At 36.0% G+C, this 13546-nt stretch overlaps 1 protein-coding gene across 1 annotated transcript in view; it reads right to left on the bottom strand.

Moving 5' to 3' along the window:
* Positions 1-13546, bottom strand: part of STAT4 (signal transducer and activator of transcription 4) — a 94443-nt gene that overhangs the window by 19882 nt on the left and 61015 nt on the right. Inside the window, exons 7-14 of the mRNA XM_060016396.1 lie at positions 12388-12473; positions 10745-10896; positions 8966-9124; positions 8067-8159; positions 5234-5293; positions 4915-4932; positions 4735-4828; positions 2905-2949 (exon numbers count right to left, since the gene is read on the bottom strand). Of these exons, the coding sequence (XP_059872379.1) occupies positions 2905-2949; positions 4735-4828; positions 4915-4932; positions 5234-5293; positions 8067-8159; positions 8966-9124; positions 10745-10896; positions 12388-12473 (707 nt within the window). The remainder of the gene's footprint in view (positions 1-2904; positions 2950-4734; positions 4829-4914; positions 4933-5233; positions 5294-8066; positions 8160-8965; positions 9125-10744; positions 10897-12387; positions 12474-13546) is intronic.

The following is a 13546-nucleotide window of genomic DNA, read 5'->3' as shown; positions in this document are numbered from 1 at the left end:
GTGACCACCTAGAGGGGTGGGAATGGGAGGGCGGGAGGGAGGGAGACGCAAGAGGGAAGAGATATTGGGACATATGTATATATATAACTGATTCACTTTGTTATACAGCAGAAACTAACACACCATTGTAAAGCAATTATACTCCAATAAAGATGTAAAAAGCATTCAAGCAGATTGAGCTGCCAGACCATAACAAATTTCTCCCACAAGTTATTTGCCTCATGTATTTCATTTAAAGAAAAATTAGGTAATACTAGGCAACAATAAAAGTACAGAAGCATAAAATTATATATCGTTTAAATTTTCTTTTCAAAGAATCAGAAAAATAAATTTCATACCATAAACCTAAAGGAAAAAAAAAGATCTCCCTTATAGGAATCTCAGCAAATGGCGGGCTGGGATGAGATAAAGGGGCAGCAGGGGTCAAAGAGGAGGGCCAACTAGGGCAGCCTCTCCAAGGGAAAGTTTCATGACTACAGAGGGAGCACAGCACAGCGGCCAAGAGCATGGACATGGGAGCCAGACTGCTATGGTTTGAATCATCTTAGCTGCACCACTCTGTGACTCAGTTTCCCTAGCCAAAATAAGTATGACACTAACGGTATCTACTTCATAGGCTTCTGCAAGAGCTACGTAAATCAATGCCAGTGAAGCTCTTAGACAGTGCCCGACATATAGTAAATGCCGCACGAGGATTTGTCAAATAAGTTCTTATCAGGCTGTGAACTCCTGCTTCAGGTGCCCACAGATAAGCGATAAGCGACAGCCACTGTCTGAAATTCGAAAATGAGGTTATAACATCCTAGCTTCCTGTTCTCCCTAAAGTTTGGTTACTTCAATCCCTGGCCCCATTAATTTATGAAGCCCATTTTATCATCAGATCTTCCTCCACTCTTTCCTGACTTTCCTTTCGTCACCCCTACTGCCTAGCCAAGTCCCTGATTCCCCAGGCTCATCTTTCTGAGTCCACGTCATATATTGTGTGACTTTTCAATTGTTCCTGTAGCTCGTAAAATAGCATTCAAGTCTATGGTTTGTTTTAAATGTACGTAGGAGTCATATTAAAATTTTGTCAACAGGGGGAGCTCAAAGAATAGCTTAAAATAAAATTATCCAGCTCCAGCAAACTTGGAAAAAAAAGAAAAGGAAGAAATAAAATCATTCTGATATAACCATATGATTTTGTTATTAATCAGAAAATGAGAGGAAATAAATTCAAAGAGAGATAAGTAGGCTGTTGTTTTTCTATAGTAGAAGATGATTTACTTAGATTTCTGGCTCTAGAGAAATCCAAGTAAAGATTTCGATTTTACATTCACAAAGATGACAAGGTACTAAAGAGTTCAGGGATTTAGATTTATTCCCATTTGATTTGTTTTCCTTAAGAAGAGTTTAGAAGCATTGTGCTCAGTCTATTCAGACTTAGTAAATACTATTCAGGAAGGTCACTGCATGAAATATTGTTTGCAACTCTGGCCAAAATTCCAGGGATAATCATGAAATGGGCTTTTATTTATAACGAGCTAATGTTTCAACTAGGAAGTTTGGAAAACCTTTATGGATTTCTATCAGGTGAGAAGAATAACTCCTACTTGTTTGGTTTATTAGAATATCCTTAAACTCAAAAGCTTTGCTCCTGTGATATCTGGGCTGAGAAACCTGTCTGATGCTCTGCCCTAAGCCAAGGTTCTACCCTGGGAGGAAAGCTTAGCTCATCCTCGGTGAGGCTGTGATATTTGGCAAATCATATCTTTAAGATACGATTAAGGGAATGAAGAATTCTTGGAAGGGAAAATGTAGAGCATAAAACCTGTTGTGATGGACCTTTGTGGTTTTGTGGAGTGCGCTAGATTGACTGCAGTTGAAGGCTGGATTTATAAAGTGCTTTTTTTCTTCCAAATAATTCAAAGGGATTTCTCATAGGAGCTGTGACTATAAAGCCAGGAGATTGGATCCATGCCAACCGTACTAGAAACAAGCCTCACTGCTTTAGAACTGCATCATGTAGGTGGTCTTACATATGCAGTTTCTCTGAGCAGGGAGCACTGGGAATTACTACTCTGATCTCTTAGAGGGAAAAAACGCAATATTTTTCCATCAGATGATTTGCCAAGGATCACATTTTTGGTCACTGTCAGAATGGACTCAAACCCAGGTTTTCTAATTCCAAATACGTAGGGCATAAACATATGCCCTGGTATCCAGGTCAACTAAACAGCTGATCCCCAAAGTCACTTCCAATCCAGGATTTGACCACTCTATTATTGATCGACTCAAACTTGAACACTTGGGCTGCACCAGTTTGTTCTTTTAATCAATTCATCTAGTGAAATGCCAACTTTAATATAGGAGCAAAGTCATTGATACCATAAAGTAATAGAACTGTTTTTCACTTGTGATTTTCACATACTGGGTCATGATGTTCAAGACTTACCTCTTATCTGTGGAAAATGAGTGATTTTAAGATATTTTATAATAAAGGACTGACTAAAGAAATTATAGCAATATAATGCAACCACTTTAAATCATGTTCTCCAAGAGTATTTAAGTTTATGGAAAGCTGTTCACCTCACATTGCTATGTGATAAAAAAAAAAAAGCAGGTTATGAAACAATGTGTATATATACTTTCAAAGTATAAAAGTCTAGATAAAAGATAAAAGTCTAGAATGATGTGAACCAAAATATTAATAGTCATTTTCTTAGGAGGGTGTTACATGCATTTTCTATTTTAATAACAAAATTTCTTATACTGTCTGCAATTTATTGAGCTTTACATGTATAACTAGAGAAACATGAATTTGACTTTATATAAAAATATAAAGGGCAGTTTAAGAGCTTTGTAAAAATAAGACATTATAGGATTATTACCTAGAAAGATTCTTTTGGAGAAAATATTTCCTACCTCATTTCCTTTGTTTCCAGTACTAGACTTCAATTCCTTTGGTTGCTTTGTAAAAGAAAACAACAGTATTTAGATGGAGAAGCATTATCAGCTAAATATCAAGTTGGGGTTTTCTTGGCCCATAATTTTGACTTCTAGAACAGTAACCGAGATGTTTTCTAACTCACTGAAACCTGATGTGACATAGCTGCCCGGATTCAACAGAAAGGAGCTTCCTGTTTCATCTCAAGGTATGCCACTTTAGGAACTGTCGCTGAGATAAGGGAGCAAGCTGGCATAAGACTGTATTTTTCAGTCACATTTTGGAAAGAGGAAATCATGCTGGGATGTTTTAGAATCTATTCAGCACTCCTTTGTACCTGACAAGTATCATCTGAGCTCAGCCGTGATGATTCTCAAAGCCTACGAAATCAAGTCTAACACACAGGCCTGGGGAAACAGACAATGGGGCAGCGTGCCACATGGCACAGTGAGCTACTAAATGCCATGAGAGCAGGAGATACAAAAATGTTCATGACATAGATTACTTAATGGGAAAAAAAGGACAGAAAACAAATTAGTGTGTACAATCTGATCCCACTTAACAAAAAGAATATATATATATATGAATGAAAATGTAAAAATAAGTATGTTATGTCAAGGTGTTGGGATCATAGGTGGTTTTTAATTTTTTCTCTGATTTTCTATATTTACTTTTGTATTAAAAAGTGATTAAAGTATTATGTAAAAGATAATATACGTGAAAATGCTTAGCAACTAGAAAAGCACCATGAAAACTAAGGTTTTGTTATTTTATATATTATCTCTGCTGGAATAGAGACCCATCACTTTTTGGTTTGTTCCTTGTCCTTCCTTTTCCAAGTGACTCTTGGGAGACAGAAGGGCCTCTTACGGCTTCACTTATTAGCAAACATTGGCCATTATTGAAAGTTCCTTGAAAATAGGAATTGAACTTAAGCAAAAAGAGTTCTAGTTATAAGGATGTATATGTCATCACTCCTCATTACATTTTATTGATTTAGCAGTGTCATATAGAGAGATTCAGTTACAAAGAAATGTACTCTTCAATACTGAAGACTAAACAAAAACAAAATAAAAAATGAAAACCAGCATAAATTTATGTATGCAGATATCTTTCTGTTACCAGAAATTTTATCTTTAAGGAAGCAGACTTTTAGAGACTGCTTCAGTGGTGCCCCAACATTCAGGTGAGGTACCTCCCAAATGCTGATAAACCAGATGAACAACATGTTTCTGGCAAGACAAGCGGGGTCTTTGGGAATCTAAGAACTATGCAAAGAATTAGAAAGAAAGCAGGAAGAGAACTCTAGGTTAGGAGGAAGTGGTAAGAGCAAGAAGTAACAGGATGAGGCTGGGTCAGAAGCTTTCTAGAAATGCCAAGGCAAACTGCAACTCACACCCAGAAACATCATATTTCCCCAAGCTAATCCTCCTAAAATGAAAGAGCCTTTAGCCAGACATGTCATTATTGGTATCATTTGGGAGATTTAAAAAATGAAACCAGGGATGCCTATCGACTGTAAGACAGATTATCTCTGTCAGTATTACCAAAATATTTTAACTAATTAAGACATATATTTAGGTACAACATCACCGTTGTTGAGAACTCACACCTTCAGAGTTAAGGTTCAGAGTTCTTTTTACCATTTAAAATTCTTCAATGATGGCATGTTTTATTTCTCAATATGGCCCTTAATTCGCATAAGAAACACTAAAGAACAAAACACATTAAATTATAAAGCCTATTAGTTTAAATGTGTCTGATTTGGAGGAGAAAAAATGCTTGCGTAATTTTACTGCCAAACTCACCAAATGCCGAAATTCTACAGAGAGACTCCCACTGGAAGATTCTTCAATGGACATGGCTTTGACGTGAGTTCCACAAAGCACAAATCTTCGATTGCTAGAGAGAAAATCTTGGCTATTTACATGGTCTCAGGTAAAATATATTTATGAGAACAGCCGAAAATTCTAAAGTAAATGTCTTACCTTAGAGTTGAAACATTCCTGTAAAACCAAGAAGATTCTTTAAAATGAGTTATTTAATAGATCTAATAACAATTTTTCTATGACACTTTAGGGGATAGTATATAAAATTTCATTTCAAGTCTTTACAGTAAAATTTTTAAAATAAGTCTTCCTTGGCGTTCTGTTAAATGTTTGAACTTCAAAGTCAAATATTTGAAGTATATTGATATGTAACGTTAGAGAAGTAAATATAAAAGTTTAAAATTATTCTATAAAATAAGGATAGTTGTTTTTAAAAAGTCTTACATTTTCATGTTTCAAAATGAAATTAGAAACTTACTTGTCAATCGATGCTTTCACCTTTACCTGATAGTTTAGTTCTGGTAATTTTATCAGTAGTCTGGAAAGACACATAAATAAAGAATTAAAGATAAAAATTTTAATGGCTAAAAGCCTTTTTATATTTAAAGATTTAAATATATTTACTGTAAGTACATATAAATCAAACTCACATTATTTCCAGTCATATGTTAGTGTGTTTTTAAAATGTCCAATTCCTCTTTACTTTGCCATGTTACTAATATTGACATCAGCCACTTAATATAACACATACTTGGAAAGTGTTTCCATATTATTTCAGTTGATGTGTGTTGGATAACACATTGGCTAGGTCAGAAAAATAGCTATTTGGGTTAAATGTATAAAAAAAAATTTTGCAAGTCTATTAATGTGGCTCCATTTTATTCTCATATTATAAAAAAATTGTAAGCTTAGTAAGACTAAATGGTTTGATAAGTGTTTTATGGTAAAATACTGATAAAGACTAGGACTCTGTAGAATAAGGAAAATTCCACTTCAAATGCATTTGCAGTCTTTAAAGACACTATATTTAAGTAACAGCAAAAATGGTCATAACTAAAAAAAGACCTAACTTCAAACAAACAAATGATCAAAGGTCAGAATAACAATTCCTTTAATTCCTTCTTGTGTCAGCCCTCCTTCACTCCTTAGCTTTTCCCAACTCTTCCGAGCTGTACCCTCTGACATACTACCTCTGCAGGTTCAGTTCAGTTTCAGAGACATTCATTCAGTCACTCACTCACTCATTCATTTATGCACTCAGCCCAAACCTTGTTCATTCACTCAGCATGTATTGAACTCCTCATATAGACCCTGTACAGCCCCAGGCACTGGGAAACTGGCAAAGTGAAGATTAGGGAAGGAGGAGAGTAGACATGGCTATACATCAAAGGAAGAAGTCTAGCCAAAGAGCTGGAATATAGAGAATGGTAATAAGCAACTGAATGGCATTAGAGAAATACAGTCATAGATAACAGACAGCCCAAACAAAACAAAAATAATGTAGCAAAGGTTCCTTAAAAATCCTGCCAGGATTGGTTTCAGAGCTTGGGATATAATAAGTGTACAGCTGTTGGTAGTGAGGGGTGAGGAGGTCATATGAAGTAAGACAAGATGTTTTTCCCCTCTGCATTTCTCTCTATCCTATTTCAGGAAGGATCTCATTCACTGTAGGATGCTGACGACAAAAGGGAGTCCCATGTCACCCCCTTCCTTTGAAACAGGAAGATGGAATGCTATGGTAGAGAGGGGTTTTAGGGAAAATCTTGAATACTAAGTAAAGGATCATCTATCAAGACAGTGGAGGACAGTGTACAGAGAAGAAGGATGGGGATCGAACAGTTAGATGGAAGAGGAAGGCAGAACACCTAAGCCAGGGACTAATGGTCTGTGCCTCTGGCAATCAGTTCAAACACCACGCCATTCAGGGACCTCTTCCACTCAGAACTCTTTGCTGAGCAGTCCCTAATCATCTTCCCCTTCGTCCCACAGAGCATCTTAGACTGAACATAACATCTATGGGGGTGTCTCAAGGAAAAGCAGCATATATACCACCCTTCTATTTCCTTTTAGTGTTACAATTTTCTGGGCTACATAGAGATGTGGGGATGAGGAAGGAACACCTTCTGAAAATCATAAAATTTTAAAAAGGAACCTGGTCTCTGCCTTTTTTTGTTGCTTCTTAAAGTCTTGGTGCAAATTCACACAAAGGAAATGATTAAGAATTTCAAGATGGGTTTCTGAAATGCAAACGAAAGACAAATGCCTTCCTTTTAAAAATGAAGTTCCTAGGTGATAGATGTCAACTAAACTTATTGTAGTAATCATTTTGCAGCTTATGTATGTCAAGTCATTATGCTTAAAATTATACAGTGTTGTGTGTCAATTATATCTCAATAAAATGAAACTAAACTAAACTTAAAATGGGGTTCAATAGTGATCTGTGATCAGGGATGCTATCTTGGGATCCTAAATCACCATCTATCATGGCATCACCACCTCTAGTACTAGTCTGGAATTTCAGCTTTCCAGAGGTGACCTAGTGATTAGAAATGTAAAGCTTTGGGACTCAAGAGATTGAGGCATGATGAAAATCTTTGAAAGTTTGAAGTCAAACTCATTATTTTAAGAGTGTCATTAGGGAAAACTGTATGCTTTAGTTTGGTCATGCAAATGAAAAGGATCAGATACATAGATAAAGCGGCAACAACATAATCATTTCTCTTTAAATCAGGTACATAATAAGGATGTACTGAAAATCGTGGTGTTGAGATTTTTCATGGACCATCCAATAAGCTAGTTGCTGGGTGTTCTTCACAGGTGAAGAACGTTCCACTATATTTCCTGGATAGGATAGTCAAACCCTTCCATAATCTGTCTCCAATCTATCTACTCAATTCTCTCTCTCCCTGCTCCCCATGCTTACAAAACAGACCCAGGAAGTCATTATTTCTATAGTCTCACTCTCCCACGCCCCTGCTCTTCCCTCAAGGTCTTTCCTCAGTGACCACAAGGCATTCTCCAGGCTCCCCAGTTTTCTCTCAAGTCAGCCTTTTGAGCAATTAATCCCATGTTGTCCGATATTGTGATTTCATGCTAATAACTCTCATGTCCTCATCTTCATTGTTCTAATCTTTACAAGCAGGGCTCTCACCTTAACATTTCTGTGGGTACTTACCATAGTTGAGTGCTGGGTATGCAGGAGGTGCTCAGTAAAGAATAGTTGAATGAAAGACACAATGAGAGCAACTAGCCTTAATCACACAGTGGCTATGGCATCATAAATATGAAATGATAGAATACATTCTGCCTACCTTAGCTTCACAGTAAACTGAATGAGAGTTTTAAGTACCATCGGCCTCTGAGGGTGGGTTGGCATGCATGGCTGTCGTTCAACCACAAATGAGCTGGGTTCAAAGGAAATAAAGCGCGTCATTTGAAAACACTGGAAACATTGACGGGCTGAAAACCACAGAGTAACAGGATGCTGTCCTCTTATAAAATCCAAATTTTCTACACTTAGAAGGCATTCAAACCCTTGTTAAGCTCAAATCTTTCCAAGACTTCTCATAAATAAATACCAGGAGATGGGAAATACCTAAAGACTGTCCCTAAGTAACAACAGTAAATAACTCTTGATTGTTATAATTGGGTCAAGAATAAAAGCCCCAGTCTATTTTTATCATACTAAACATCAAGTAGAAAGTTAATTTCATGCCATTTTTGAGCTAGACATTAGGATTTCTGGTACATACTAGTATTTTTTTTTTCCCTTTAGATGAGCTTATAAACATAAACATGTTCTCCACCCTTCATTTCTTGGATACGTACTTGAGAAGAAATCCTTGAAATCTTCTTTTCTAAAAGATGAAAAATGAACTTTGGGTGGGTGATGTGGTGGCTCATGAAAAACCGAGTTAGGTGGTGGGAGAAGTGTTGATGAATAAACAGTGAAGAGTAGAAATGTTTCTGGAACTGTCTGGAGCTTTATTCACTGCACCCTGAGGCTCACTGTTTAACACTTCCCTCCCACTCCTTCACCTGAACACCAAAACCCCAGCCAGGGTGTCCTCCCAACTCCACAGGACTGAGGCTCCCAAGAGGCATTTAAATGGATAACATTTGACTTACTCCTTTTTTTTTTTTTTAATTGAAGTATAGTTGATGTACAATGTTGTTTTAGTTTCAGGTGTATAGCAAAGTGTTGACTTACTTCTTAAAAAGGGTGCAGATCAAGAAGGTGACTCTTTCTAGCAGATGTGTTCTTTGCAGTGGGATGGGATCCCCTTCATAGGTCATTTTGGTAGACTGCTCCTCTAATTTCTCCAACTGCCTTCTGAGTTGGAACAGACTTTCTGCCAACAGTGTAAAGCTATCGAACAGCAAATGAAAAACGCAGATAGTTTTCCACTTAACAATCTACCATTTTAACTATTAACCATATTTAGCAAATATTACTAAATAATTATTAAATTAATTAAATTAGTCACTTAATTCCATTAAAGGTTAGTGACAGTTTTTATTTTAATGTTTATTTTCCTAACCCAGCTTTTTGCTAAAATGCATGATAGATGTTAACTGTTTTCAATGTTTTAAAATTTTTACCTTCAGTTATAGATAAGAAATCATTTAGGAAATTTTGTCAACGTCTGGAACGAAATCCCTTTTAATTATCCTTTTTAAAAAGTCTGTTAAACACATATATTTAAAAAATATTGCACTCACTAAAGAGAGCAAATTTAAAACTTTAAAAATACATGATATGAAGAATGTTATGTGTAAGAGTACTGAAGAAAAAAACAGTATGACCCCCCCATATATATTTTTTACAGGTCCTAAGTATTAGCCAAAAAATTATCAGTGGATCTTCCTGGAGAAAGGTATCTGCTTAGAGTTTTACCTTGGATCTTACCTTAGAAACAGAGGTGGCAGCTTGGGCTGGAAGTCTGGGAAGGAGGGAGATTGAAAGGCACACAGAAGAGGCCTCCAACTAAGAGGAGGCAGAAGTCTCATGAGACTTGCAAGTCCATGTGCCCTGACAGCAGCTCTTTCTACTGAAAGTTTATTCCCCACATAACATTGTAGAAAGAACTGCAAACCCCCTACTGAATTTGGTATGAGCACCATTATCTGCTATGCTCCCTTTGTTGTTTATCTTGTTTTCACAACAACAGAGTACAGTGAGGTTAGAGAATCAAAGTATCTCCCCAAGGAAAATCAATAAATTTAAAAAAGAGCCCAGTTACTTTTCCTGAGAAGTAGGCCTGGCAGTGCAGACTTTTTAGTGCAAGTGTGCCCAGTTACTGTGCTTTTTCATTGTATTGGATTGTACCCTTGGAAAGCAATTTTAGATTTCAACTGAAAATTTTCCTTCTTTTTCATTATATTTTCTAATTGTTCTTTCACTCACATAGTTTTCTTTTACATTGATGAAGGGGAAAACCAAGAAACATTTTTTTAATACAAAGGATAATATCTGTACATAATTGCATGTATGCATGTGTACACAGGCAGGGGATGCCATGTTGTATTAGCCATTTGAGATTTTTTCATTTAAATACAAAAATAAATCACTTTGTTGAAAACACAAAACTAGTATTTAATTCTGACACCTTAAGATACACATTTTAAAAATGAGATACAGTGTTTGAAGCCAGGGCTTCTCATGCCCTTCAAGAAAGTGTATTTATTGCTGATTTGAAAAAGTTCATTTGAGTCTTTTAAGATTGATATATTAGATAAGAAAATAAGCAATTCTTATGCATTCTATAGATTTCTATAGATGCTTTATTTTTCTCCCCAAAGGGATGGAAATTAAGAACACTCAGACAATTACATCCATTTGTTTTCAACGGTAGAGTTCCAGCTGCTAATAAGCCATCAATAAGCTGAATGAATTGACATTTGGGTCTAAGCCTGTATTCTCTGGCTAAGCGACACTGTTGTGTACTTCCTGTGGTTTTCACTAGAAACTAAATTCAGTTCATTTTACCAGTTTTGGAGCTGGTCGAGCCCATTGTGGAGTGGACCTCCGATGCAGGCGACTTGCTGCCGCCTCTTCCAGTCTTGCAGCTCCTCCACCAGGGTGCTGTTCATTAACAAGTCCGTCTCATTCACTATTTGTGTCATCTTACTGAGGGCTTCCTGAAGACAAAAGTGACTACTGAGAAGATTCTTATGACACACAACCAAAGTTACTCATAATTTAACCTATAAAATAATTTGTCTGATCTGGGAGATAAAGCCTTGGTTAAAATTTTGACCAAATATTTTACCAAATACTACCTTCTATCTGCCATAGCACTGCCTTTTCAAATAATTAAATTATTGCAATTCAATAATGTCATGAAGAAAGAAGCATGACCATAGTTAACACTCTCATAATAGCACATAATACTCTCATAATATCATTTACTATAAGTAGGTTGAATTTGTAACTCCTGTGACAATATTGAATCCTGTAGTCATAAAAGCCATATATCTGCTTCTTAAAAAGCCATTTATAAATTGAACTTATATTCTTATAATTATGTTTATGCATTTATTTTTAAATGTACTGACTAGAATTTAAGCCTTTCTGTGTTAGTTTTTAGTACCACTTTATCTGGGTTTGGGGAAGCATAGTGGGAAAATATAACTTTCAAAGGCCTAGGGATTAGAAGATGTGAATTTCTACCCTGGCTTTGCCACAGCTATGTGAATTTGGACAAGCCATTTATCTTTGTTGGGACTTGATCTTCTTCTCTATACAGTCAGGTGAATGGACTGAATTATTTCTAAGATTCCCCCTCTCCTTAAAATCTTATTCAAAGTAGAATAAGATGGCATGCATAAAATGTATAGCATAGATTTATTATGCATAAAAGCATTAAGTTAATCTTGGGTTAAATATTTACAATCTGATATATAACTGTTTATAATTAATTTAGGGTGAAAATAAATTTTACATTTATTTGTGCTTACACAAATTCCTGCACAAAAAGATGAAGCCAAACTTTTAGAAATAAACTATTGATTTCAGTGACTGGTTAAATTTCAATGTGTCTATTTTCAAGGAGAGTTAGAATTGAGAGATATTTCTCCTCTTTCAAAATATTTTATTGAGCCAGAAAATTTTCTTCCTCTCCTTGGGAAGAGGTTAGATTGAACATGTTCAGGTCTCAATGGACTCTCCTGAAACCTACAGAATTATTTTGCACAATGTCATTTTTCAGAATAGAAACTGGGACACTTATTTCTGTAACAAAGTTTTAGTAGTCGTCAAGTAATATTTTAATTATACATGTGCAGTAGAACCCATCCCAGCATATTAAGTATAGCAACTAAAACAGTCATGTCTGAAATAGTGGCAAAAAAAAACTGGGTAAAATGTTCACCTTGAAATTAATGGTAGCTACAGTACATGTACCACATAAGCAGGATAAATAGACTCTAGAAGGGTTCTGCTTTGTAAACTTAGGTGAAGAAGCATGGCAAACAGTATGATACTCTTCCTAGAAACACTGCCTTTTATTCATTCAGCATAAATGGAACTGATAAAATCAAAGAACTTAATTTCAGAGCTTAATCTAGTAGAACTAGATGTAGAAAAAGGAGAAAAATAGGCAAAAGGCCCAATTAAAGTTCTTCACTAGCCTTTCTTTTGAAGTCCAGGCTGTTCAGCATTTCCTGCAGAGTCAAAACTTCCTGATTCATTAGGGCGCTGTTCTTGTCACCCTGATCTGTGAAGGAAAAGAGATCAGACTTAGAGTCCTCTCCAAGGCAAAGCTCTCTGTCCTGAAAGCCAAAGCCAGCTGTAACCTGCCATCCTAAGATCCCATGATGCAAGAGCCTAAATGGGGCCATTAGTGATGAGCTTAGAAGTAAATCCCTGGCTGCCAGGAAGGATTACATCCAAGCATGCCAGAGATGAGCTCTCTATCTTACAGACCTTGAGAGAACACCATTCTTCACACAATGTTCCTTTTGGGGGCAGGGAGAGAGGAGAATATAAATGTTTTTATAACGGATTCTTTATTAGATCATCTCTACATTTATAATGACCTTGGTTGGTTGGGATGTGTAACAAAGAAAAGGGGCCCTTCTTTGTGCCTATGATTAAATCATATTTGACCCCTCCTGATGCCTTTACTCGATCTCCTGGAAGAGTTGCCGTTTTATAGTACATAGTCTCATTAACTAATAAAGACTAAATCCTTTGCTTTCTCTTTTTCTTTGCAAAACAGGCTAGCCTCACAGTAAAACCAGAAGAAGTGGGAAAGAGTTGCAAATTAAGAAAAATCTCTGACTGAACAAAACCCAAAATGATTTATCCTCTTAAATGACAGATGTACAATAAACATCGTATTATTTAATTTGAACTAAAACTTTATTGGTATATAGTAAGTGACTGCTTATACCAACTGCTCATCTCTATAATAAATGAAGTTTTGGAATGCTGATCTGAATTGTGTTATTGTGAAAAGAGGCCCCCAAACAATGCTGTGGCAAAGTCCTCAACAAAATAGCACTGATTTCCAAGAAGTCATTTCTGGTTGTATTAATGCACAAATTCACGAATTCCTAGATCCCATATGTAGCAAAATCCTGCTGATATGGCATTTTATCATTTCAAAACTTCACTAGCTAATACTTTCCAGTCTTCACCAGCAAAGATATAACTTGTTTCCCATGTATCTTTCATTTCCCTTAAAACATTTCCTTTCACTTATAATCAACAAAATATTTGTTGATTAAGTAATAATCATTTTTATTCTTCATAATGCTTATGAAGCACTGTAAGATACTAAAGTAA

The sequence above is a fragment of the Delphinus delphis genome, chromosome 7, assembly GCF_949987515.2.
Source record: "Delphinus delphis chromosome 7, mDelDel1.2, whole genome shotgun sequence".
NCBI classification, from domain to species: Eukaryota; Metazoa; Chordata; class Mammalia; order Artiodactyla; family Delphinidae; genus Delphinus; species Delphinus delphis.
Note: the sequence above shows the minus strand (reverse complement) of the source record. Positions and strands in the feature narration are given on the sequence as shown.